The sequence below is a fragment of the Ornithodoros turicata genome, chromosome 9 (genome assembly GCF_037126465.1).
Source record: "Ornithodoros turicata isolate Travis chromosome 9, ASM3712646v1, whole genome shotgun sequence".
Classification (NCBI taxonomy): domain Eukaryota; kingdom Metazoa; phylum Arthropoda; class Arachnida; order Ixodida; family Argasidae; genus Ornithodoros; species Ornithodoros turicata.
This window is the reverse complement of record NC_088209.1, coordinates 24,190,832-24,214,654: the sequence shown is the minus strand read 5'-3', so window position 1 is coordinate 24,214,654 and position 23,823 is coordinate 24,190,832. Positions and strand designations below refer to the sequence as shown.

General features: G+C 46.3%; 1 protein-coding gene across 1 annotated transcript in view; it reads left to right on the top strand.

Annotated features, from left to right (window-relative positions):
- Window positions 1–17,159, top strand: part of LOC135369437 (uncharacterized) — a 33,736-nt gene extending 16,577 nt beyond the window's left edge. Inside the window, exons 13-24 of the mRNA XM_064603026.1 lie at window positions 13–172; window positions 2,508–2,788; window positions 8,456–8,565; window positions 8,777–8,865; window positions 10,339–10,532; window positions 13,314–13,377; window positions 13,531–13,657; window positions 13,853–14,020; window positions 14,149–14,322; window positions 16,330–16,396; window positions 16,525–16,704; window positions 16,799–17,159. Coding sequence (XP_064459096.1) covers window positions 13–172; window positions 2,508–2,788; window positions 8,456–8,565; window positions 8,777–8,865; window positions 10,339–10,532; window positions 13,314–13,377; window positions 13,531–13,657; window positions 13,853–14,020; window positions 14,149–14,322; window positions 16,330–16,396; window positions 16,525–16,704; window positions 16,799–17,010 — 1,826 coding nt within the window. The 3' untranslated portion in view covers window positions 17,011–17,159. The remainder of the gene's footprint in view (window positions 1–12; window positions 173–2,507; window positions 2,789–8,455; window positions 8,566–8,776; window positions 8,866–10,338; window positions 10,533–13,313; window positions 13,378–13,530; window positions 13,658–13,852; window positions 14,021–14,148; window positions 14,323–16,329; window positions 16,397–16,524; window positions 16,705–16,798) is intronic.
- Window positions 17,160–23,823: the final 6,664 nt, after the last annotated feature.

The following is a 23,823-nucleotide window of genomic DNA, read 5'->3' as shown; positions in this document are numbered from 1 at the left end:
GTTTCCCCACAGTGTGGGCATCCAGGGCTAGGGGTACGGCCGAGCTTGAAGACGTGGGTGCGTGTGTAGGCACTTTCGAGAACAGATGCGGAGGGAAGGAGGGAAGCCTGGGCCCTGGAGAGGCCACCCGCGTAGCACAGAGTGGTGGTGCAGATCCGTCTCTCGTGCGCTTGTCAGTGGGCAGCATTCACACATACCCCCTAATTGATTTCGAGCAGCAGAAATTGCCTGGGGGAGCTTTGATTTTCGGGCTGGTTCTCGCAGCTGCTTTTGCCAGAGAGTCAGCGTTGTCATTGCCCGGTGTGCCTTTGTGGGAAGGCATCCACTATAGAGATACCGCAGTGCCCGGCGATTCAAGCCGTACTATGGGCATCCTGCCTTTCCTGCGAAGCAGCATCTTTCGTAGTTGTGTTTGATGCGAGAAATAGCGCCCCGTGAGTCCATTGCGATGACAATGTTGAGTAAGTTCCGGTCTTCTGCAGCCTTAAGCGCTTCTGCTATTGCTAGCAATTCCGCGGGGGGGGGGGAGGAATCTATTTATTGTGACAGGAAAAGTCAGCCAGAAAAGACGGCTTGTATTCCTTCTTAAATAATTCCTTAGTCCTATGTCCGTTTGACTGCGGAACATATGGGGTTGTACGAATATGTCGTATTCCATTTGCTTTCACAAAATCCTGGAATGGAGTTTCCAGTTAATGGAGTGCCATTGTCCGACACTACGCGGTGCCGACTTTCAAAACGCGCGTATGTACTGCGAAGTTCGGTTTTCAATGGGCATGCTGGTGCTGCATGATCACTTCCTCCGCAACGTATGCACTTTCTGACTCGCCTGTCCTGGTGATGTTTCTTTCGGCTCTTGACCAACCTGACGCTGTCGACCCTTTCGGTTGATGATCCGGTTCACTGAGTTGTCCAGAAACTGCCTCAGTTTCATGGCACTCTTGGTTGCCATCTCTGTCACAGCTTTCTCCAGATTCAATTCCCGCTCTGCAAGCAATCGCTTTTGTATGCCAATGTCCCTGACACCAAATACCAGCCTACCCCGTATCATCGTACCCAGCGTGGTTCTGAATTCGCATAACTCTGATAGTTTTCTCAGTTCAGCGATAAATGTCCACACATTTTCGTTTTCCTGCTGTTCACGAGAGTTTAAACAGAAACGTTGCACTATTTCAGATGGCTTAGGAGCGTTGCTACGAGTTCCACAAACGTCTTTATTCTCGGCTTGGCCGGGTCCCGGAGTCTCCGAAGTAACCCGTAGGTTTTCGGTCCCACAACCGAAAGAAAAATACCGGTGCGCTGGTTCTCGTCTGTAATCTTGTTTGTTACTAAATACTGTTCCAACCTTTCAAGGCAGTGACTCCATGGTTCCACGTATGCGTCGAAGGTCGGGGGCGTTCCGAAAGAAGCCATCTTGATTCCTTGCGCCGGGCAGCAAAGGGAAGTCCATTCTCGTCGGATCAGATGTTTTCAGGCGTGCGGTGACTGACGAGCGGTCGCGTACTGCCGCTGCGTTACCAGTATCCCACCCTCGTCGCCGGTTGAAGTTTATCCGAGTTGGTTATATCAATATAACACATTTAATACTAATCAATACGAATACACCTCGAGTACAAGCGAGTGGCTCCGATGCTCGACGCGGAGACCGACAGATCGAGACGTGAGTCCATCCCCGAGATCGGTGGTGTACTGGGGCCGGGCTATGGGTGCCCCTTACGTGGCTGCTCTGTAAGGAATGCACCATTGGCACGGGTGCCAAGACTGTTGTCTTTTAGCCGCAGGTCTGGTAGACAGCAAGGTCCAACTCGGGTTTCAAATCGGATGACGCACAAAACCACCAATCCCTGCCTACTTCACTCCCTCATCTTCTTGTCATCATCACCTCATCATCATCTTCCGCTACAGTCGTGACAATGCCCACAGCTGTGGAGGAGTCAACAACAGCAAGCTGTTACCGTCACGACCACCACTGTACCATCTTCAGACGCTCTCATGGAAATCCGTTTGTCGCTTAAACAAACACCTGCACATTGTAGACCGTCCCCATCGCGATCCAGTTCTTTGCATAGAATGAGTAACGTACAAACAAACACCGCTCTCCGCCACAGCATATACGTAACGTCATATGTGCGTTATACGCTGTCTATGTGTTACGAGCTGACTCGGCAATTTGGTGCAACACATGGCACTCTCTCAGTGTCACAGAGACGCCAGGTGGAGGCTGAAAGCGGAATGGGGACTAAGCTTATTTGGCACTAGCAGAGCACGTAACATGTGTCCTTCATTTGGTAGCTCCGCCTCGGCTTCGTATTAATTGCGTCCACAATGGTGTATCATGAAATTGTATCTCTAGGAAACCCATCTTCGGCAACAATGATGCCTTTTGTCAAGGAATGTGCGTCATCGTTTAATCATTTTATTGTTGTTGAAACAACGAGGGTGAGAGGCGTGCGCGTTCACGGTTCAGAGAACTTTCAAAGAAAAGGCGAGTGGTTGTTAGTCTCATAAAATGGTGAAAAGTATCTGTCTTTCTGCATAACGGCGATGGCGATGCTGGAAACGGTTGCTGCCCGCATCGGTTCGGGATTGCGAGGAGCAGAGCTTCAGCCTCTGTCCCATTTCACGTGGGTACTCGTTTTCCTCCTTCTTCTGTACCCAGTATCGCAATGGCTTCGTGTGTTGATTTGCTTGCGACACTTTCCCGGCCCTTCGAGGATTGTGCCTTTCTGGTATACGCTGTCGGCTTACTGGTCTAAGCGCAAGACGGAAGTGCGTGGCATGACGACGGGTGAGTAACTTCTCCTGCGATACATTAGGCGAGAGCCAATGTGGAAATCACGCATCAATAGAAAATTATGGGGGCGTTATGGGGGATGTGACGCTGGAATTGATGTAGCTCATTGCATCACGCCATTGCGTTAAACGCCAGAGAACTCGGGGGGGAGGGGGAATAATTATTTTCCTACACGTCGCAGTACTGCGAGATACAAACCCTACATCAAACTTTCGTGTCAAGCTCTGACGTCAGAGGGGCGAGAACCTCGACCGTTTTCGTTGCTTCTTAAAAGCACGTGACCTATATCTATAGTACCATCTATCTACCTGTATATCTACTGTCTGTCTGCCTATCTATCTGTCGATCATCTATCTGTCTGTCTGATGCATCGCGCAACGTGTGACGCTACCAACATGTGACGCATCACGCTTTATCACTCAAATTAATACATAACCAGGTTTCTATGCCACCACATCGACATCTTCTACGATACTAACGCTGCATTCGCTCGATCATATCACCTGAATCTTCTCTCAGTATACTAACAACAACGACATAGATGAATGGATGATGATGATGATCTGGGATGTTTCCCTGCGTTGAGTGCAGGACCCTACCCCACTCCAAAAAGGTTCACATGAAAGGATGAAGGTAAGGAAAACAAAAGAAACCTCTACAGTTCTTGAAGGAGGCCGGTGGCCCCCAGAAAGCAAAGAAAAGCGCGAAGTGCACTACACTGATGTGCTCACGGCTACTCCATGGGCCGAGAACTTTGCAGATGTTGAATGGCCTCTGATCCTACAGTTCAAGTTGACATTTAAAGGCCCGTCGCTCGCATACGTACTGGCTACAGTCTTCTATAATGTGTTGGATTGTTGCCGGGAAACCAGAAGTCGTACACAGCGCCGTGTTACTGTGGCCCAGCCTATATACCGGTATACCAGTATACCAAAGTGCAGAGCAAACGATGGTGTCTTTCGGTTTATTTACTTCTCATCGAAACTGTGGAATTCTCTTCCCCCAAAATATAAGAAACACATTTACATTTCCTCCCTTCAAAGCAATTCTCAATCAATTCATTCACAACGCATAATGTTTTCATAGTAATTTTGATCTAGAAACGTGTTAACTGTTTTCTAGTTCATTGTTATCCATATTGATTATTAGAGATGGGAGAATTTCCCGGATCGGAATCCGAATCCAAGTAAGGTTCTGCGAATCCACGAATCTTACGATTCTCGAATCTTTCGAATCCTGTCCTTGAAAGAAAGAAAAACACAGAGAGTCTAAAAAGTCTGGGGAAAAAATACTTCTACTGAAAAGTGTGTTGAAGTAGAATCTCTTATATTGGTTTGATGAAAGACAAATTAAATAATAGTTCACTTTCAGGAGAAAACATACGCGTATACTTCTTCCTAAGTGTAATTTGTTTAACAGGTTGTTCATCGAACTACAGGAAATACATAAACTCTCGAGCCTGAATTCTTTCGATAAAACGAAGAAACAATCAAAAGCAAAGCTGTGTTACTTTTAAACTTGTAATGTCGGAGCTTTATGCTGTGGTTTTGGCGCGCCCTGGGGCCTGCCGGCCAATCAGGCTTTCGGCGGACTTCGGAGGCACCGATTTAAAAAAAAAAAAACGTGGTTGGTGGATTCGAAAGATTCGATTCGCCGTTTTTGGGCACGGGATTCGGATTCCCGAATCTCGAATCCCTGCCCAGGATTCGGGCATTCGGTCGACCCATCCCTATTGATTATAAATCTCTATCGTTGTGTTACTCTAATCGATAACTGAGTTGGCTATTGCCAAAAGATTTCTTATCATCAGGGGGTCCCCACACAAGTGGATAACTACGGGACCTCTATATGTAAATTGTAAGCCTCTTGTACCATATTGTTTTGTTAAATAAATCTGAATCTGAAATCTATCTGGACGTCTGTCTGTCTGACCCTGAATATTACTGCCAATTATCATGGATTTGAGTAAATTGGGCACGCTCTTCATGTTGATGGGGTAAAAAAGTGACCTTTACTTAGCAAATTTCTGAGTTCAGTTTGCAAAAATTTACATAATTAAGCTTAGGTTACATGGCATGCACATCCGGAGATGGCAAATACTTAGTAAGAGTAAATGGCGTTGACCGCATGATTCTAGGTGGCGTAGTTCTCTCATTAGAATTCAATGACACGTTTTCTGGGACACCCTGTATATGTGTATCGACTGACCGATCGATGAATCTCCCTCATATCACGCGGAAGCAGAAAACAAGGAGTGCTCACTGTGAACAAGCTGAATAGTTTACTGAGCTAAAACAAAACTTTGAGTTATGTAGGAAGGGAGTTGCCTCAGCACAGAAGCCGCCGATATTTCGAACAGAGACTGTTCTTCTTCTGGGTCTGTTCAGTAGCTTCAGTCTCTGTTCGAAATATCGGCGGCTTCTGTCCTGAGGCAACTCCCTTCCTACATCTCTACCGGTTCGCTGGATTTCTACCCATTTGAGTTATGTAGGTTGCTCCGAGGTAACCCTGTGCAAGCGGTGTTATCAAAAACCGAAAGGCGAGGGCTAGACCAGGGCACACCTATAGGGTAGACCATGATGTTCTCCATGCGGCCGTGTGAGCGCACGGTAGCACTGTCTAATTTTACCCCGGTTTCCCGGCTCTCGCACGGTTTTTTCAAATAATAAAAAACAATCTTGCTCCAGTGAGATTTGGTGTCCTCCAGTTGCGTCACGCGAAGGGTGCTTACAGGTACTTTTATAGCTGTTCGAGAAGGCGCTTATCTTCAAAACGAAATGACCCTGGATAAAGCCCGTCTCGGCAGAGGCTAAAAGAGATTTCCGCATTGTTCTTGTTTCTCCATTGTGTTTGTAAACCGTGAACTACCTGCTGTGTACGTGATATTCTGCAGCTCTGTTGTGCACTCTATGTCTACTGAGTATCATTCCAGGGCATTCATACGTTTGCACCAAGCCAGAAAGCTTCACGCTTTCTGCTTCCTGTATAGGAAGCTTGCGTCAAAAACCCCCTTAGACCTTCTCGCTATGGGGTAGCGTTCCACTCCTAGAGTGGAAAACCTCTCCACTTCATCATCAGAATATATATGTTGTTGTTGTTGTTGCGTCAAAAATAGTTCACTTACCTTCGCTGCATGGCTCAGAGTTGTAGCGATGTCGGTGAATGATGCAATGTATATATCGATATCGCAGTTTACGACACGCGCGTGTCGCAGATTTCGTCGCAATGCACGTCAAAAGAACCCCAGGATGGTCGAAATTATCAGCAGTCGTACCCTAAGCGTCACGTGCAGTATGTCGCCACACAAATGGGCTGACATACCTTCCTTGTGAATCTTTTCCTATTCCCGTTAGCCGACACGCACATCGAGCAATTCAATTCTAGTTCGTCGTTCCGTTTTGTACGATTCCGTCTTCCGTGCTGTGATGCGAATGCGGAGGTTACGGACACACGCTAGAAACCCAGCGAACCCAGTATTGTAGTCTACGTCAAAACGTCTACGGTTAATATTGTAGTCTACGGTTTCGGTACAGGCCCCACCGTTGCGGATATCACAGGATTGTCGAGGACTGTTTTGAGACTTGCTCAGACGCGGTCAACAAATTCTGTTTCAAACCTGCGGCGTCCGTGCTTCACGGAGAAAAGCTCAGAAGCTGCAAACGTCTGGTTTTGCAAACAAACACACGTTTGGTTTGGGTTGAGTTCGTCCCTTGCAGTGTGGGAACGGCGCTGAATAGGATGGCCTTTTTCATTTGTTTTTAGCCAAAGGATCCACCTATAAGCACAGGTCTGCAAATTCACTCATGGCAGCATCATGGATGCCACTCCCCAACACATCGTGGGGAATGATGCGATATCGGACGATGTGCTGTGATGTGGCGTGATGCTGAAGTTGTTGCTGAATGACCGGATATATCACGTGAAGTGACGTTTAAGTGTAATGATGGGTTTTGAAGTCTATATGTCCAGTCACCGGCGCTTTGAAGGCCGGGAAGGCTCACCTGTGGCCGGTGTCGAGCCGCAGGAAAGCGACCGACCATTGGTGCGGGAGGGAAGTGCCTGAATGTGATCAAGCACCGTAGGCGCAGTCGAAGTCGTAGCCTAGGGCGCCGCAACCGGCACGGGATCGAAAGCTCTTAGGTTCCCAGGCACAGCGAGGCTACGTTAGCTGTGAGAAGTGCCGAGACGCCGGCTGGACTAATCGCGCCGGGGCGTCGGCTGTCGCGACGTACGGGAACCGGGATGTGAGTATGAAGGTGAAACCGCATGAAGCGTTTTATCATCGGTGGGCCGTCACGTATGTTGAGCGGCGGCGAACTATACAGACGTGTCTCCGTCCTTGAAGTCTGAGACGTGCAGAGACGATGGTGGTGGTGGTAGTGGTGGTGATAGGGCTTGCCGTTGTCGGCCTCACGTATATGGGCAACGTCACGACTCACGCCCTGGGGGAATGTGCGTCCTGGGCCGACTTCTACGGGAATACGGCAGAGACGGCAAGCGACGGAAGCTGCGCGCACAAGTGGCCAATCAGATATTAGTCGCAGGCAGGATCCACCCGGTCGCGCGAGTTTTCGGGAGACCCCATCGATGGCGACACGCGGAATTGCTCAGAATGCTCGGGTGGATCGCAGCAGAAAACCAGAAAATCGTTGCGGATGTTAAAAACATGATTGAGTGTGCGCGTCCAACATGCAAAACATGGCCATACGTGTCACGTCCTGACGTTAGAGGAACGTGAAACGAACAGTCGAAGCACGTAACCCCCCTCGCATAGCCCCATTGGCGGAGACGCCATCGGTGATGTCAGAGCCAGATGGATTCCGACATTCGCGGTGCCAATTTCTGCCTGTTACCCTCCCCCCCCCCCTCCCTGCTGTAAAATCAGGAAGACATGTTCACATCGACGCAAACAATTGTCTTTCACACCTATTTGGCGTAACTTGGGGCAAAGTGTCGTAACTCTCCTTATATACGATAGTCGTAGAGCAAGCTCGAAGTAGGAAACAATCACTCATTACTTAATTGCAAGGCCGTGTCACGTGACGTAACGCTGTGACGTAATGCCTCTGCGTGGGAGCTCCGTTCTCTGGCGGGAACAATAAAACGGAATTTAAACACAATGCGATGAAAGTCACACCACAATAAGTATTCCCTCTTCAGCACGACTCTGTCTCCCTTTCCCCTCCTCTATTTCATTTCATCAAATGAGTCATTTTTACGCACGCCCATAATGAAAGTCGTTTGTCATCTCGCTTCAGGAAACACAATGTGACCAGGCTCGCCATAGGGACTTTCTTAATGAGCCTAGTATAAATGTACTTCTTTCTATTGCAACCTATTGTGTGCCATGTGTGTAGCCCCCACCTGAAAGACAAAAACAGAGGAAAACTTTCCAACACGTGTCTGCCCCTCGTGTTGCCTATATAGCCTAATTGCACGCATTTAACTTCGTTACTCGGAATTGTATTTCTTTGGCGGTGATTCTTTTCCATGCGTGTAGCCTACGAAGGCGTAATTAATACGCACTGTATGTTTTCGGTACTGCGTTGCTGTTTGTTTGTGTCTGTAATTCCATAGACAGACCATCCACCTAATCATGCCCCCCTTATGTTGAGCGTTATGTGAGCGTTCACCCTAGCTAATTTCACGTTACTGTTACAGCATTGTTCGACGTCGTGAGAGACTTGTCCTCAAGGTACAAGGACCGAAATTACTGTGGATACCTTGGCTTTGTTCCCATTGTAGTACTTCAAACTCCGGAAGCCGCAGAGGTAAGCAAACCCATATATAGTGTCACAGGTCTATCATTATCCTCGCGGCAGATCCCTGTGTCGTCATCTCTGCACATGAAAAATGTATGTATGTATGTAGGTAGGTAGGTATGTGCTAACATAATGCATGTATGGGTATCATTGTTGTTGCTCTCCGCCCTTCTTCAATACACACGCTTATTACGTTCATACTGTACGCACTACGTTACAGTCACTGCTTGGAAACAAAACGAATAACAGAAAGCCCTTTCCCTATAACTTCCTGAAGCCTTGGATGGGATCCCGCAACACCTTGACTTCGTGAGTACCGGGGTTTCTGCTAAATAGAGCGACTCAGTGCGTTTGGACACTCACGCTATGCAAATAGGTAAGCTGCCTGCGTAGCTCCACAGTTTCCCACTCTCGCCCGTTGTCCGTGGAGCGTCCTCGTTGGTTACTCTCACAAATAAGCGGGTAACATTTCAAAGTCGAGCCGCACGTGGTTTCCTCTGCGGACCAGTGCTGCCTTGTGATTGGACAGACTTCCGTCACGTGGTTTCTCCACACTTTACCCTCTCCCCTGCGCAGAGACAAAGTGTCGTAGTGTTTTTATACCCTATTCGTACTGCCGCTGACAATCTCGGTTCGCACTCGATCACAATCGCGGCTGCCCGGCTCGACATACCCGTGCAGTCCGCAAATGAGGATCCAGGTTTTCGTCTGACGTCATCCGGGTGAGCGAGGTCGGGGTCTCCCTCGCACGGCGACGGGTGAGAGTGAAAGGAATCCACTGCGGGCCTACGTCAATCCTCCTTGGGTGTAATCCTGTTTGTTAACGGGGGACAAATGTCCGCCGTGTCGATCTAGGTCGTAGCATGATCACAATTGCGTGACGTGGATGGTGCGTCAGTGCGAACGGGGTATTAGTTGACCCTACGCGACTTTGGATTTGGGCCACTTCCCAAATCAAGCCTGGGAAAACGCCCAGTCTCTCTTTCTCTGAATATTCCTCCCTCCTCCTCCAAAGTGAACAAGGGAGCACAGTAACTGTAAATAGATGACCAATACACCCGCCGCCGTTATTTCTACTAAGCACCACCAGGGTGAGCAAGCCGGAATTGCGTTCAAGTTAACTCTGATGCGAGCTGTACAGATGCGATCTGCTGATAACAATATTCGTTTTCGCAAGGCAGCTTCTCATCCTCTATGCGACAATGTGGTCTCGTGCTCTTTCTTCGAGTTTAACTCAGTTGGGAAAGGTAAGCGAAACCTATACGCTCCCCGAATAGACCTCTACCTGTTTGTAAACAAATGACGTCATAGCGTTCGACAGCGCCACGAGTTTGGTAGAGTTGAACTACGTTCAAAGCTAGTGGCGAACAAGGTCGCGCCCGAAAGCCGCGGTCTTGAGGGGATTACGATGGTCTCTGAAAGGGACGCGACCTTCGGTCCTACTTTTCTTTCAGCGAACAACTGTCCATTCCTGGAAACCAGCTCTCCCTTTCCGATCTGTTTCGGTTTCGGTCTGTCTACCAACGTCATGATGACGTTTGTCGGGTAGAGGTTTATTAGGAAAAAATACTCAGAAAACTGGGAACCCTATAGCTACGCGCAACAGAGTGAAACTTTGCAACGGAACTACTTTTCATGGCTCCCACGGTACAAGTGCCTAGTGTAATTTCTGCGATGGTAGGCGAACAAACAAACAAAAAATCTCCTTTGCACCCTATTCGGTCATCTGTTGCAAATGCTCGATAATGCGAGACGAATGGAAAAGGTCTCTTGTGTCTGCAGGTCCGGCGAAGTGTGGCAAAAGAAGCGGAAGCTCATAGCAACATCCTTCAACGCTCAACACTCCCAGCCATTTCTGGCAGCGTTTAATCGTGAAGCGAATTCCCTACTCGAGAAGGTGGTCACTGAAGTCAGCGCCAATTCGCTGATTTCCATCAACAAATGCATCAAGTTCAGCCCACTCAAATGCACGCTCTGTTAGTATAGTCTCAAGTTCATTTCAAATTCACACGTTCTTCTCTTAAAGTTCACACCTACAAAGGAGCAGTGAGGTGACGGTTCTATACTCCGTTTCATTCCTCAAGCTGTCCATCACGAGTCACCATGCAAAATATTTTCGCTGTGCGGTATACTGTCACTGCAAATTTTAAAACACTCGGAGGACGCAGCCTCGGACGGACGGGCCGATCCCTTCGCGTAACGTCATCAGCCCCCCCTCTCCCCGCTGCATTTCTTTTTTCTGTCTCCTCAGCTCACGCGTCGCTTATACCGGCTTCATCTGCGTGGGTCTGCACATACCGCTCCATGGATGATAGCATGGAGGAAGGAAACACAAGACACAGGCCCTTCCAAATTTTGCCATTGGAACGGGCGTGCCAGCCTTCGCATTGCATTCTGGGATGCTCCTGTCTACCATGTGGCCGCTCACGTGACCCCAAGAGCATGCGCATGCCAGCTCACAAAGCAGACGACGGGAGTCGTGATTGTGTTGCTGTTCAGATATCTGCATTGTGATGAACGCCGCGTGTGCAGTTTTATTTGTGTGTGTTCCGATGTTTACTCTTCTATTCAAGACTAGTCACGGTCTGCAGGAAACATCATTCGTGGCAGCGACGTTTGTCTGACGACGTGGCAACGTTGTGTGTGTTTGTTGCTGAAGTGGGAGCATGCCGGTAATCAAACTTGTACAACAATGGAGGAAATCAAATGAATCTGCAGCTGTGCCATAGCTTGCAAACGAACGATTCAAGATGACTCTCTCACAGACAGGGGTACGAAACAACCGATCAAGTGCGTACTTACGAATGAAACGTTATTCCCGTGACAGAGCTGCTTTCTGGTGAACGACAGCCGCAACCGTGGTAAAAACACGTTAACAAAACGTTGTTTTCGCAATGGGGCTCACATTTTAAGAGTAAATGACTTTGGAAGAGCATAAAAGCACGGAAAGCAGCGCGACAACAAAGCGTTGCTAGACCGAAACGTTAGAGAGGATCACGTGGTGGACAGGAAGTAATGGAGGTTTGACACGAGCGACCGGCAGAGGGGTCACACGGAAATCTGTTCGAAACCGGCCGCTCCTGTGTTTCCTTCCTCCACGGATGATAGCGTGCCGGGGAACGCAATGCATTCTGGTCAGGTCCTGGCCTGACGTCAGTGCAAGCATCGTCATACACGTAACCATCAAAATGACGGCGGCCGCGACCAGCGCTCGTACCGTTTGTAAACAAAGCGACTGCCGTTACTGAGCGTCGTTCATTAACGTCTTTCGATCTATACTGTGTCAGTAATTTTTATCCAATTTCTTGCAGTCAGGCAGATCGGCTTGCGTATGCGGCCTCGCATTGCTCGCCATTCACAACGATGTGATAACACGCTGGTGCAAAGCCTCACTCAGCCAATGCGATGCACTTTAGGAGTAGCAAGCCAGCTAACCTTGGCTAACTTCTCCTCAACAAATTCCCATGACGAAACAAACATGCAGGAATAAACTACTACGTCGACTAAGAAGCATCGTGCAACTTGCACCAGCAAAATACTAATCATTTTATGCAGACAAAGTAATGTCGGCCAACGCGAAAACAGAACATAAACAAGGTCGCATGACCTCAAGGTGACATTTCCTCGTTACGTGGGGCCAGGACAAAATGGCGATTTTGACACAAGCGACCGCTTTCGTGTGGCTACAAAGTCGGAACCTCGTGTCACCCCTGTGGGGGTCTGCATAATAAGTCACACGATAGGCCCTGCCCTAGGGGGATAGCAGACGTCACGACGAACGCTCCTCCTTCCCTCATTCTCTTACACGCTCCTTCAAATAGTGGCAGACTTTTGAAAGGTGGTTGGAAGAGAGACCTCGCGCGTTCTCGACCTTCTTTCGAGGAGCTCATTTTATTGGTTGCAGAACACGCCGCAGCCAATAGCAATATTGTTCTGGGGCGCACCTCAGTGTTCCTTTAATACGTACATGCCCCTTGGCCATCACATGAGTCACTCTTGCTTGTGTTTACATCATTGCCATCTTGTGATATCGAAGTGCTTTTTAAATTGACAAGCTAACAAATCGACTTGGCTCATCAACTGAAGATAGAATGACCAATCGGGAACGACAGCTCACCAAATCGTGCACACCGCATTAAAAAGGATGAATATGGTAAAGCAAAAAGTACTAGCAAGGGCACATCACTTGATCTCAGTGTTCGGTAATTTCGCGTAATTAAAATTATTTGCCTTCGTGACATAATATTCAGTGTACGTTGAAGAGAGGTCATATCAAAATCGTCAGTAATAACAGAAAGCTGGGACAGTTGGTTACGAATAATTCATATAATCAAGTAATATACCAATATATATATATATGTTAAAGATGTTGATATATCAGACGATTGCGAAGTTGAATAAAAGTAAAATAATGAGACGTTGACAACAGATTACAGAGAAGTTAACAAAAACTAATTTATTTAGCGGGTAATTTAACACAAAGATTATAATATACTATTCTTTTAAACGTCTCATAGTATATTATAATCTGTGTTAGATTACCCATTAAATAAACTAGTTGTTGTTAACTTCCCTGTAATCTGTGGTCCACGTCTTATTATTTTACTTATATATATAATCAATAACATCAAAGGCTCGTCGTATCTACGTCCTTTGTGTGTTCTGTGCGCAATGCCTTCGATGTTGAATAATATCACTATGTTCAGTATCTGACTGTCTAATATTGGTTAGTGACCGATGCACGTTCCTCCCTCTAGCTGCAGGAATGGGCGTCACACTCGAAGAGGACAAAGTGCATCTACTTTCCGCATGCATGCACTTGTAAGTACAGCGTGTCCCACCATTGCAATTTCGCGCGTTCTATCCCACAAACATATGTAAAACTGGGTTCAGTCTTCGCCAATAAACGATATTCTCGACACCTCAAAATGCGACGGCGCAATCGGAATTGCGTAATTGTTATTCTATTTACAGGATGGAATTTAGCCTCATGGTTCGTTTTTTTCGACCTTGGACGTGGTATCAGAGTATCTATGACGTCACAAGAGAGGGAAAGTGGTTTGGAGAAATGGCACGCACGGCTCAGGGCATATGCAACGAAGTACGTATATTACGTACTAAACACTTCGAAGAAATGTTATCCTTGAATTTTAAAAATATGTTCAGATATATGTCGGGCGGACGTGATAGCGAGATTGTTATCGCGAATAGATGAGAAACCAGCACAATCTCAGTGAGGATCTCCTGTCTAAGTTTGCTTCCTGTTTTTCATCCCATATACTCCTTCTCTGCGTAGGTTCAAGAAGAGCGCAAGAAAATACAATCGGAATCAGAGAAGTTTCAGGGAGATTCACCTAAATACATACACAGAACTTATTTGGACGTGCTTTTGGAAAAACACAATGCTGACGCGAGCTATTCAACAAATGAGATCACAGGTGACATGATCTTCATGTTTACAGCAGTAAGTACGCGGCTATTTTCCCCTGTTTACCGAGAAGAACTACTACTTCTATACCATTCTCGGAACATATTAATAATCTGCACAAGTTCGAAAGCAATTTCTCTACACACAGTAACATTCCAACTCAGGGAAATGAGACGACGGTGGCCAGTCTCATGGTGTGCTTGTACCTGGTGTCTCTGCACCCGGATGTGCAAAGAAAAATACAAGAAGAACAGGACGCAATATTTGCCACAGATGTTGACAGAGACGTCACCATTGAGGATATTCAGAAGATGACCTACCTCACTTGTGCCCTGAAGGTAAGGAAAACATGGCCACAAAAAAGATGGTTGTACATGCAACACGTTGTGCATGCCGTTTTCGTCGCTTCCGGTTTGGCGCCAAAACGACATCCGGTCTCACAGCAAACACGCTCTGCGCCAACCACTGTGCCCATTGACACAGTTATTGCTTCCGAGTTGGGGAGAGAGAGTCGTATACACCATATATATATATATATATATATATATATATACAGAAGAAATAAGTTCGCACAGAGCACCACCAAAGGAATATTTTTAGATGACTTCATTTAATTCGTTTTGAAATTACATAGACACGACATTTCGAACGGTGGAACGTTCTTTTTCAAGTGAGAAGATATAATGAGTTGGTCAAACAGAAAACGCTCACTTTCGTGTGCTTCGACAGCGGTGGGGGAAGGGAAATCGCAGTGCCTTGAGGTCGCCGAAGGGAGGTAATAAATTCTGTGTGGGGGGTCCTGTCGAGTGTGTTTCGCACGTGGGTGGGGGTTTCGGGGGGAGGGGGACTTTCCCTAAGAAGCATTTGTGTGGAAAGGACTCGTTTGCGTCGCGTAAACGGGTGTAGCTTCTTGTTGTGTTGTAGGCGTTATTATTTCTTCATGTTTTTCACAGTGGACAGCGAACCCGGGTGTTCGTTTAGGGTCGGATTGAATTTATGTATTAAAAAGGATTCCTTCATTTCACGATCCCTGTCGCTCTTGAATCCGGATTGTAATATGGCAATAGGGAGTTTCTCGATTGCATGTTGAGGATGGACCATGTGCCTAGATAGCGGAAGCTCCGGTTTTGTTTTGGTGTGGGTCTTGTGTTTGTTGAAGCGAATTCTGAATGATGTGCAGGTTTGTCCAATGTACTGAGCTTGGCATATGGTGCAGTGTAGAAGGTATATTACGTTTTGAGTCCCGCAATCAAAAGTGCCATTGCTATGGAATTTAAAGTTTGTGGTGGTGCTGGTGACGTCCCGTGCTGACAACATGAGGGGACAAATTTTGCAGTGGCTTTCCTTTTTTTTTCTTTTTTTGCAAGGCCTGCAGCCAAGGAATTCTTTTTGTTCCCTCGTAACTTTTGAGTTCACCAGTACGGCCCGTAAGTTTCGCGGTTGTCTATAAACAATCTTGGGAGCCTCTGGGAAGACTTCACGAAGATGTTCGGATTGGTGCAGAATATTGAGATGGTGTTTCAGAATGGACCCGATGGCAGCTACATTTTGATTGTAGGTTAAAGTTAAGCTCGGTGCGCAGTACTCATCGGCTTTTGAGGAAGCTGTGGGCTGGTTGGGACCTAAACGGCGAGCTTTTTCAATTGCGTCATTGACGACATCGGGAGGGTGGTTGCGATCGGTGAATGCGTAACGTAGATCTCCTAGGTTTTGTTCGAGATCGTACATCGCACCATATATATATATATATATATATACAAAGGGAAAATAGCCGAAGCTCTGTAGCTGCACGTTGAGCATATGACCGCGACGTTGACCGCCACGTGGCGTACTTGCACCGATTGTGATGTCCCTTACGGAACCTATTTAAGCAATGTGCAACCTCTGAATCCCTTTTGTCCTGACGAAGACAGTGGCACTGTCGAAACGTCGACCGTTCTTTTAAACGTTTCATATCTTTGTGTTCGATTACCCACTAAATAAACTAGTTTTTGTTAACTTCCCTGTAATCTGTCGTCCACGTCCACCCTGGTTTGCCAATCCCGAACGATGCGCGGCTACCCAGAGCTGACGAGCCGCACACACGGCGAAACACGTGTCCTCTGGTGCTGTCGCATCGTTCCATGAGTGTCTGTTTCTCTGCGTGCAGCCATAGAAGCCATCTTAATCTGTAACTTTGAATTTCAGACACGTCTATTGTCACTTACTTGTTTCTTTAATGGCTTTTTTTCCTGCATTATATTATATATATATATATATATATATATATATATATTCGTGCACTGTTAATCGGAACATAATCGGAGCGCACTACATCATGCAACCGCCCTTGGCTTTCCCTATAGGAGTCCATGCGTCTTCTGCCGCCAGTTCCCTGCATTGCGAGAACCCTGGACCAAGACCTAACAATAGGCAAGACGTTTTGAATTGTGGTCAGCCTGTTCCAGTCTCTAGTTTAGATGTGTGTGGGGACACAGATTAAGCGTTCAACTCCGCGTATGGAAACCAACAGCAAAGAAAAACCTAGCTCTTTCTCGCAGACGGGCACGTCGTCCCGAAAGGTGTCACGTGTGTCGTTGATATCTTCGGTCTCCATCACAACGCCACTTCCTTCCACGATCCCGAAAAGTTCATCCCCGAACGTTTCATGGATGAGAACGACAAAAGGTGGCACCCATTCTCTTATATTCCTTTTTCAGGCGGACCTAGGAAGTGCCTCGGTACGTACGCTTTTGTTCCAACATTTTCCACAAAGAGAAACTTTGAATTTAAATTTTAAAAAAAATACGTTCCGACCACCATCCTCCTGTTTAGGTCCCACGTTTTCCTATATGGAGATGAAGGTACTGCTGTCGAAACTCTTCAGGCATTTTAACTTCAAGGCGGAGAAACCACTGGACCAAATAAAATTTGCTCTGGAATTAGTAATTAAAGTCAAAGGTGGAATCTACGTGTGGGCCTCAAGAAGAAAGCCGGTAGAGACATACTGTCCCAATCCTAGTGCCGCTGTGCAAAAGGCGGGATGAGTCAGCAGAATCAGTGCAGCAATGACGAACTGTTCATATCAGCACGCTGAAGAACGTGAAATGCGTCTAGATTGCCAACAATGTTTCTGCCATGTTTTCGTTTGTTTGTTTGTTCGTTTTAGTTGTTTTTGCCACGTATTACTGCGCATTAAAATGACACTTGGCAAGGAAACTGCATGGTTGGTACAAAGCTTTCCTTATCACCTCATTTCTAGTGTAATATATCTTGTAATGGCAACGTCTAACGTCCATTAAAAAAAAAAACGGTAGTTTAGTGGAGCCCACCACCGTCGGCAGCCTCGTAGGTCCGTCCGTAATAGTGGTGCAGAGAGAGGAGGAAAGAAGGAAGAGGTTACAATGGCACAGATACGAGTGCGGGCAACCCAAGATCAAGATCAGAAGATGGCCCTACTTAGCTACCGCGTTCAAACGCGCCTGGCGGAATACCCAAAGACGAAGCCAGTTTTAATTAGTTACTTTTAGTTGTTGTTGTTGCTGCTGCTACTGCTGTTGGTAACTTTGCCACTGTCCTGCCTTTAAGGCCTCAGGGTTAGGGCTTAGAAGTCAATGATCAGGTCAGTTATGTTCTTCGGGTTATTCGTTTGAAGGTTTATTTATTTATTTATTTATTTATTACAATTCCTCAAGGGGGGCACTACATGAGGGGTGGGGGATATATTTATTAGAGGACAAAAGAAAAAAAGGAAAAAAGAAAGAGGAAAGGTCAGCCAAACGGAATATCGGCCTGCTATTCCGCAAGTAAATAATTAGCAAATAAATTAGAAATTAAAAACAAAAGAAGGATTAAAGATAAGAAAGGAAAAAAAAACAGATGAGAGTAATGTGCATGGGTGAGATGGTGGGGGTGGGGCACTAACGAATAAGATGGCGCAAGACTTGACGTCACAGGCTATGCATAAGGGCACAAGACTATGGCGAGGCAATAACTTCGGTAATAACAAACACAAAGCACTGGTTTGGTTCAAGGCAATAAAAAAGAGTACCAGAAACGAAGGAAGATCATTCCAGCCACCTGCGAATAAAAAAAAAACAAAAAAATAGTTAGAAAAATATTTGGTATCGTTTCACTTTTTTTCGGGTAGTCTAGCACAAATGTGGGTGGCCGGAACAATTTTGAAGGTATGCACAGAAGGGTTGTGGAAGATCTTGTGAAACACACCAAAGACTAGAAAATCCAGCGAACCGGTAAGGAAGTATGAAGGGAAGTGCGTCAGGACGAGAAGCTTTCGTCCTGAGGCACTTCCCTTCATACACAACCGGAGTGTTTGACAGGAGTGTTTAAGGCGGAGATGCTGGAGAAGTAACAGTAGTCAGGAAAAATGAAACGCAGAGCCCTGTTTTGGACAGGTTCGATGTAATTGGAGTAGCATGCCTGGGTGCGCATCCCAAATAGCAGCAGCAACTAGTCAAGTTTGCGGCGTACTAGGCATGCGTAGTCTAAGGGTTTAACAGATGGGGAAGAAAGCTCAAGATTAACGTCTGATGGAGTCTAAGGAGGAGTAAGAATTTTCGAGCAACAGATATAATGTGGTTAGCCCACATGAGATCCGAGAAAATATTTGGGCAAATATAATTATAAGATAAGGTAGAAGGCACTTGACGTCGACGAGACAATTCTGATACCAGTCAATCAACCGGAGAGAGGGCCTTCTTCAACGAAGACATCTTCGTTGTAGGTAAACGTGGGACAAGAACGCCTTCGCATGATCACCCAGGGTAACCCTCAAGATGTTTGCCAAAACACCTATGATCAGTCATGAGTAAGTTACCCAAAAGAGTAATTAAGTTACAATTACATTTTTTTAATTTGACTACTTACAGCTACAGCACCTTTTAATAAAATAAAATAATAAATGTAACGCTCATAAACTTTGTTTTAGCACTTGTGCTGTCCTAGCATAGTTATTCTCTGTTATAAACACAGGATTTCCCATAGGAGTCAGTCTATAGGGCTATAGATACAGTCCTGGCTGCGAGATGACAAAGTTTCGTGGAATTCCTGGTTGAGAAAACGCCAATGTACCAGAGAGAGAGAGAGAGAGAAATACATGATGACGATGATATGGGGATGGGAAATGTACTAGAAGTCCCTATGTACGTTATCAGTGTTTTGGAACCATGTATTTATTTGGGACTGCATCACAGGCCTACCCTCGCAGTCCCACATTTAACTTTGTGTGTTTGTTATATCAAATAAAGTATTTTGATTTGAATTTTGATTTGATTTGAAGCCCCGCGAAAACGACATCGGGGACCTGACGCGTGGAAAATATTGCCGTACCTGAGTAACTTAGTTACGGTTACATTTTAGAGTTACTTTAACCAAAAGCGGAACTAGTTACAGTTACTTTTGTAGAAAAGTAACTAGTTACTGCAAAAAATAACGAGTTACAGTAACAAGTTATTTGTAACAGTTACCACCCAAAGCTGCCTGTGATAAACGACAAGCGGTTTGTTACTACGTATACAGGGGTATACATGTGTTCAGAGTTGTTTACGTGGTATGGAGTAGCCAGCTACCACGTTGGTGTTGCCAATTTTCTCAATTTTCTCTCACCCTCGACGCGTTAATCTCATCTTTTTTTAAGTAATTTTTTAAAAATCCATCTCATCCTTCTTGCACCATTTGTTAGCTGATCCTTTATTTCCTAGTTATTTTCTTTTCTTCCTATTTATTTTATTCTTCTTTCATTTATTTTTTTCTTTGCGGAATAGCAAGCCGACGTCCCGTTTGGCTAACCTTTCCTTTTTTTCCTTTGTTCTAATAAATATATCCCCCTAATTTTCTCCATTTTTTTTTCTTCACTCACTCACTCACTCACTCACTCACTCACTCAGTGGTGAACGATTTTACTATAATTACTTCAAAACACCTGACGCAAGCATCACGACGATGACGTAATAATGCTAGAAGGAGCAACGGACGATATCATTCCAACTGACTGAACGCCTCACGCCTCGTCGTGATCCCAATCAATCCAGTTCCTGGAAAGACATCATCCCGTCGACGATCCTGATGGCGTGAAGAGAGCAGCGCTTCCTCCACATAATCCTACGTCACAGCCCCCGGTACTTCGTGAAAGCTATACAAAGCTAACGAAGATACCCTCAAGTGACTGTAAGCTGTTTACACGTGTTTGTGTCACAGGAAGAACGAAGCATGACCGGACGGTGAACTCGGGAGAGGAGTCCTCATTACTGACCGTCAGATCGATCATGTCGCAAGGAGACCATGCATAGCTACTTTTACTCTTTCTATCAGAGCCTCAAGTCGTTTCTGTGCGAGCGGACGCGACAGTCGGGGATTCCCCTTGCCTCTCTCTAAAAAAAAAAAAAAAAAATCCTGTAGCGCCACGTGGAACTGTGCAGTCTGCGTGAAGCCATCTGAAACTGCAAGACATCAGGAATACGAAGAATGAAGCACTCCTGAGAAGTTAACTTTAAGAAGGACGAGCTTTCGTGCGGAGCTTACACTTCCTCGGGTGGAGTTTTCATCTGATGAAAGTGCAGACTCTATAGACGCAAGCTCGTCCTTGTTAACAGCGTCGAACTGTGAGCTTTATACGTCGACCGTTTCCATTAAATAGATTTAAGCAGCAAGTACTGGGAGTTCATTGGAAAAGGAACGAATGCGTATATAGGCAGAAGTCAGAACAAAGACAGTGAACGTTTTAAGACAGAGACCTTCACTGCCTGTGTTCTGCCTATACGCACTTGTTCCTTTTCCTAAGTACAATGCACAAACAACCTGAAAGAGCTGCACTTCATACTGGGAGTTGTTTCAATTCAAGTAACAGAATAAACTTGCAGAAGGACAATTCAAAGCGAAAGTATATCAATGAATGCATGTGAACAGACAGTCAGACACGATGAACAAAATGATTTCTATATTATTTACATACACGGCTAGCTAGGATACACGACTGTATCTGTTTGGCACTGTAAAAATATCGCTGGCAAGGCCGACACCGAAATTTCCGTCACTGCTGTACGAAGGGCTAAAAAAATCGTGTAAAAAATTTCCATCTTCCAGATTTATTTTAGTGAAATAAGGAAAAATAAAAACGCCGCTCGCTCTCATACATTGTCAATATCATATGCTGCCATTTGCTTGAACTGACGGCGAATCGTTCAGGATTTGCAATTAACAATGGTAAGCCGTACTTGTAGAAGCACCACCACAAAAGTCCACCAGGAGGGTGACGTAGCGATTCGAGCGGTCTGCCTGCCTTCGAACTTGTTCCGAACTTGTTAAAAAGCAGCAAAGGAAATACCGTAAAAAGTTTAGGCAGCCGCGATTCTGCGTAAACTCGCGCACATGTGTTATTTATTTATTTATTTATTTTCGTGATTTATCTCTGAATTGGATCAAGTGGCAACTCGCATGTAAAGGTTTAGTGCGTCGTCACCGTATAGTTTATATCCAGGACGTTCTTTTTACATTCTTTTATTCAATTTATCTTTCATTACAAACCCTTGTAAAACTAGAATGGCGTATAAATGCAGGCCAGCTGGTGGATGAGCTCCATGATAGGCAAACCTAAGCGATGGGCAAGACTCGTAAACAACACAACACGAAGGCTCAAAACCTTCGTGTTGAGCCTTCGTGTTGTGTTGTTTACGTGTCTTGCCCACCACTGAGGTTTGCCTATCTTGTAGAACTACTTTTTCCAAATCGTATCGGCGATCAATCTCGCAGAACGACCTGAAATATATATATAAAAAATTAACATCGGCGTTACAGCCTGCGGGTCCACACAGGTAATTATGGGACCCTCTATCGTCACTTCAGGCGTGTAAAAAGTCGAGAAGTGCCGATTGACGTCATAAACACGCCCACCGTTTCCTGCATCTTGGCAAACACATGACGAAGAATGCGAGATTCGCTCACCCCGTGCGACCGCCGACAGATTCGAAATGAAAGCGATGTTAATGACCTTGATGTACATGTTGACGCTATTGCTTCCAAGAGCAACGAATGGGGGGGGGGGGATGACGTTCAATAAAAAAAAAACTATAGTGAGGTCTGCCTGCTCAGCCAAGGCGGCAAGTTTCACCCTTGAAAAAAAAAAGGGGGGGGGGAGAGAGAGAGAGAAGTTAAGACTGTCCTAGGGACGAAACGAAAGCAGCAACGCATCCCGTGCTTTTCGACGAAAGTGTGTAAGACCTTGCGGGTACAGGGTGTCTTCCAGTGTGACACAGGGTATTGGAAGAGCTTCCCAACTGCGCCATCATTACTTCTCGTGCGACCTGGGGCTCAGGGCAGTCCATAACGATGCGCGACGGACCGCCGTGGAACGACAACACAAACTGGCCGAGTGCGTGCCCTTCTCAGAACTATCCGATGTTTACACAAAACGTGGCGCTGTATGTAAGTTCGCCACAGGGTGCACTCAACCGTTTCACCACTCGCGTTAGGTGCATGCACTGTCGACATAAGCCGGCAGTGCCCCATCCGCGTTGGCTAATATGTAAGTATCAACTGAACTGCGTGTCATGCGCACAATGGTGTCTTTGGCCATGCCGGTAAACCTGTGGTCTACAAAGCGCAAAACAAGAAAATGCGCATCTCGTTTATTACTTTTTCCTGCCGCGAAGCAACTGTGGCTATCAGCGGCCTACAGACGTGGACAGGTGGAGAAGGGGCAGCAGGAAGGACTGGGATACAGGGGGGGGGGGTCAGTATGCGTCCTGGGCCGACTTCAGGGAGAGCTGTATCGACATTCGTCTGGAAAGTATGCCGGAAAACCCAAGGAAAACATCAGACAGTACAGCCGGTCGTCGGATTCGAACCCACCACCTCCCAGTCTTCAGCAGGATCTTGGCTACCACCAACAAGCGCACGCTATTAGCCACTCGACCATGTCGCTGGTATTCGATAATTACTGCGCAATGTATTGGTAAATGGGCGTCACCAAGCTCCAAAACGCAGCTATACTTCTGCTTCATGTTCTACTTCTTCTATACTTCGACTTCGACTTCTACTCTCTCTGTATTGGTAAAACAGGTGTTGGGTAAAACTTAGAGCGGCAACATACATCATGAATACATATATGTACGCAAACAAACAAACAAACAAACAAACAACAGCAACATGTGCAACTGCAGTTGGAAAGAGGCGTCCATCAAGGAGTGTGCTGAAGCTTCTTCAAGCTCACGCAAGTTCTGATTGACGCAGCTACCTCATATAGCGTATATAGTCAGCTCGCTAACACGACCTTGAGTTTTCCTCTCGGCCGAACGGAGGCGGGGGGGAGGGGGTGCAGGCGTTATAATAATCAAATCCTACGCTCGCGGTCTGACGCTGTCTTTGTGTAGAGCTCGTCGACATCAATCGCCTTAAGTAATAATTGGTGGGCTTGAACAGTATCTCTTTGTGGAAAACAAGCCCAACAAGCCCAAATCCTCACTCTTATGTTAACATAAGTCAGCAAAATTTTAAAAAAATTCAAAATGTTGGCCGCAGCCCGCGCAAGAGCCAGCCGGAAATACAGATTGCGGATATCGTTGGAGAGAGGCGGCTCTCGGACACACCGTTACCTCAATGCCTGGCTCCGAGTCAGCAAGAGGCTTCGGGAGGCGTCGCAAGTTTGACGTGGCGCGCACTGTGAACGACGGCGCGAGCACCTTTACCCCTGCTGTCCCGGAGCCCATGGACATAGCGAGCGAAGACGACACCCGATATATCGTACACGTTTCACGTTAAACCAACGGCCGTGCACCCCGATACAACACCGCCCGATTTTTTAGTTCCTCGTAGTCTTTTGCAATCATGTCCTTAACAACTATACA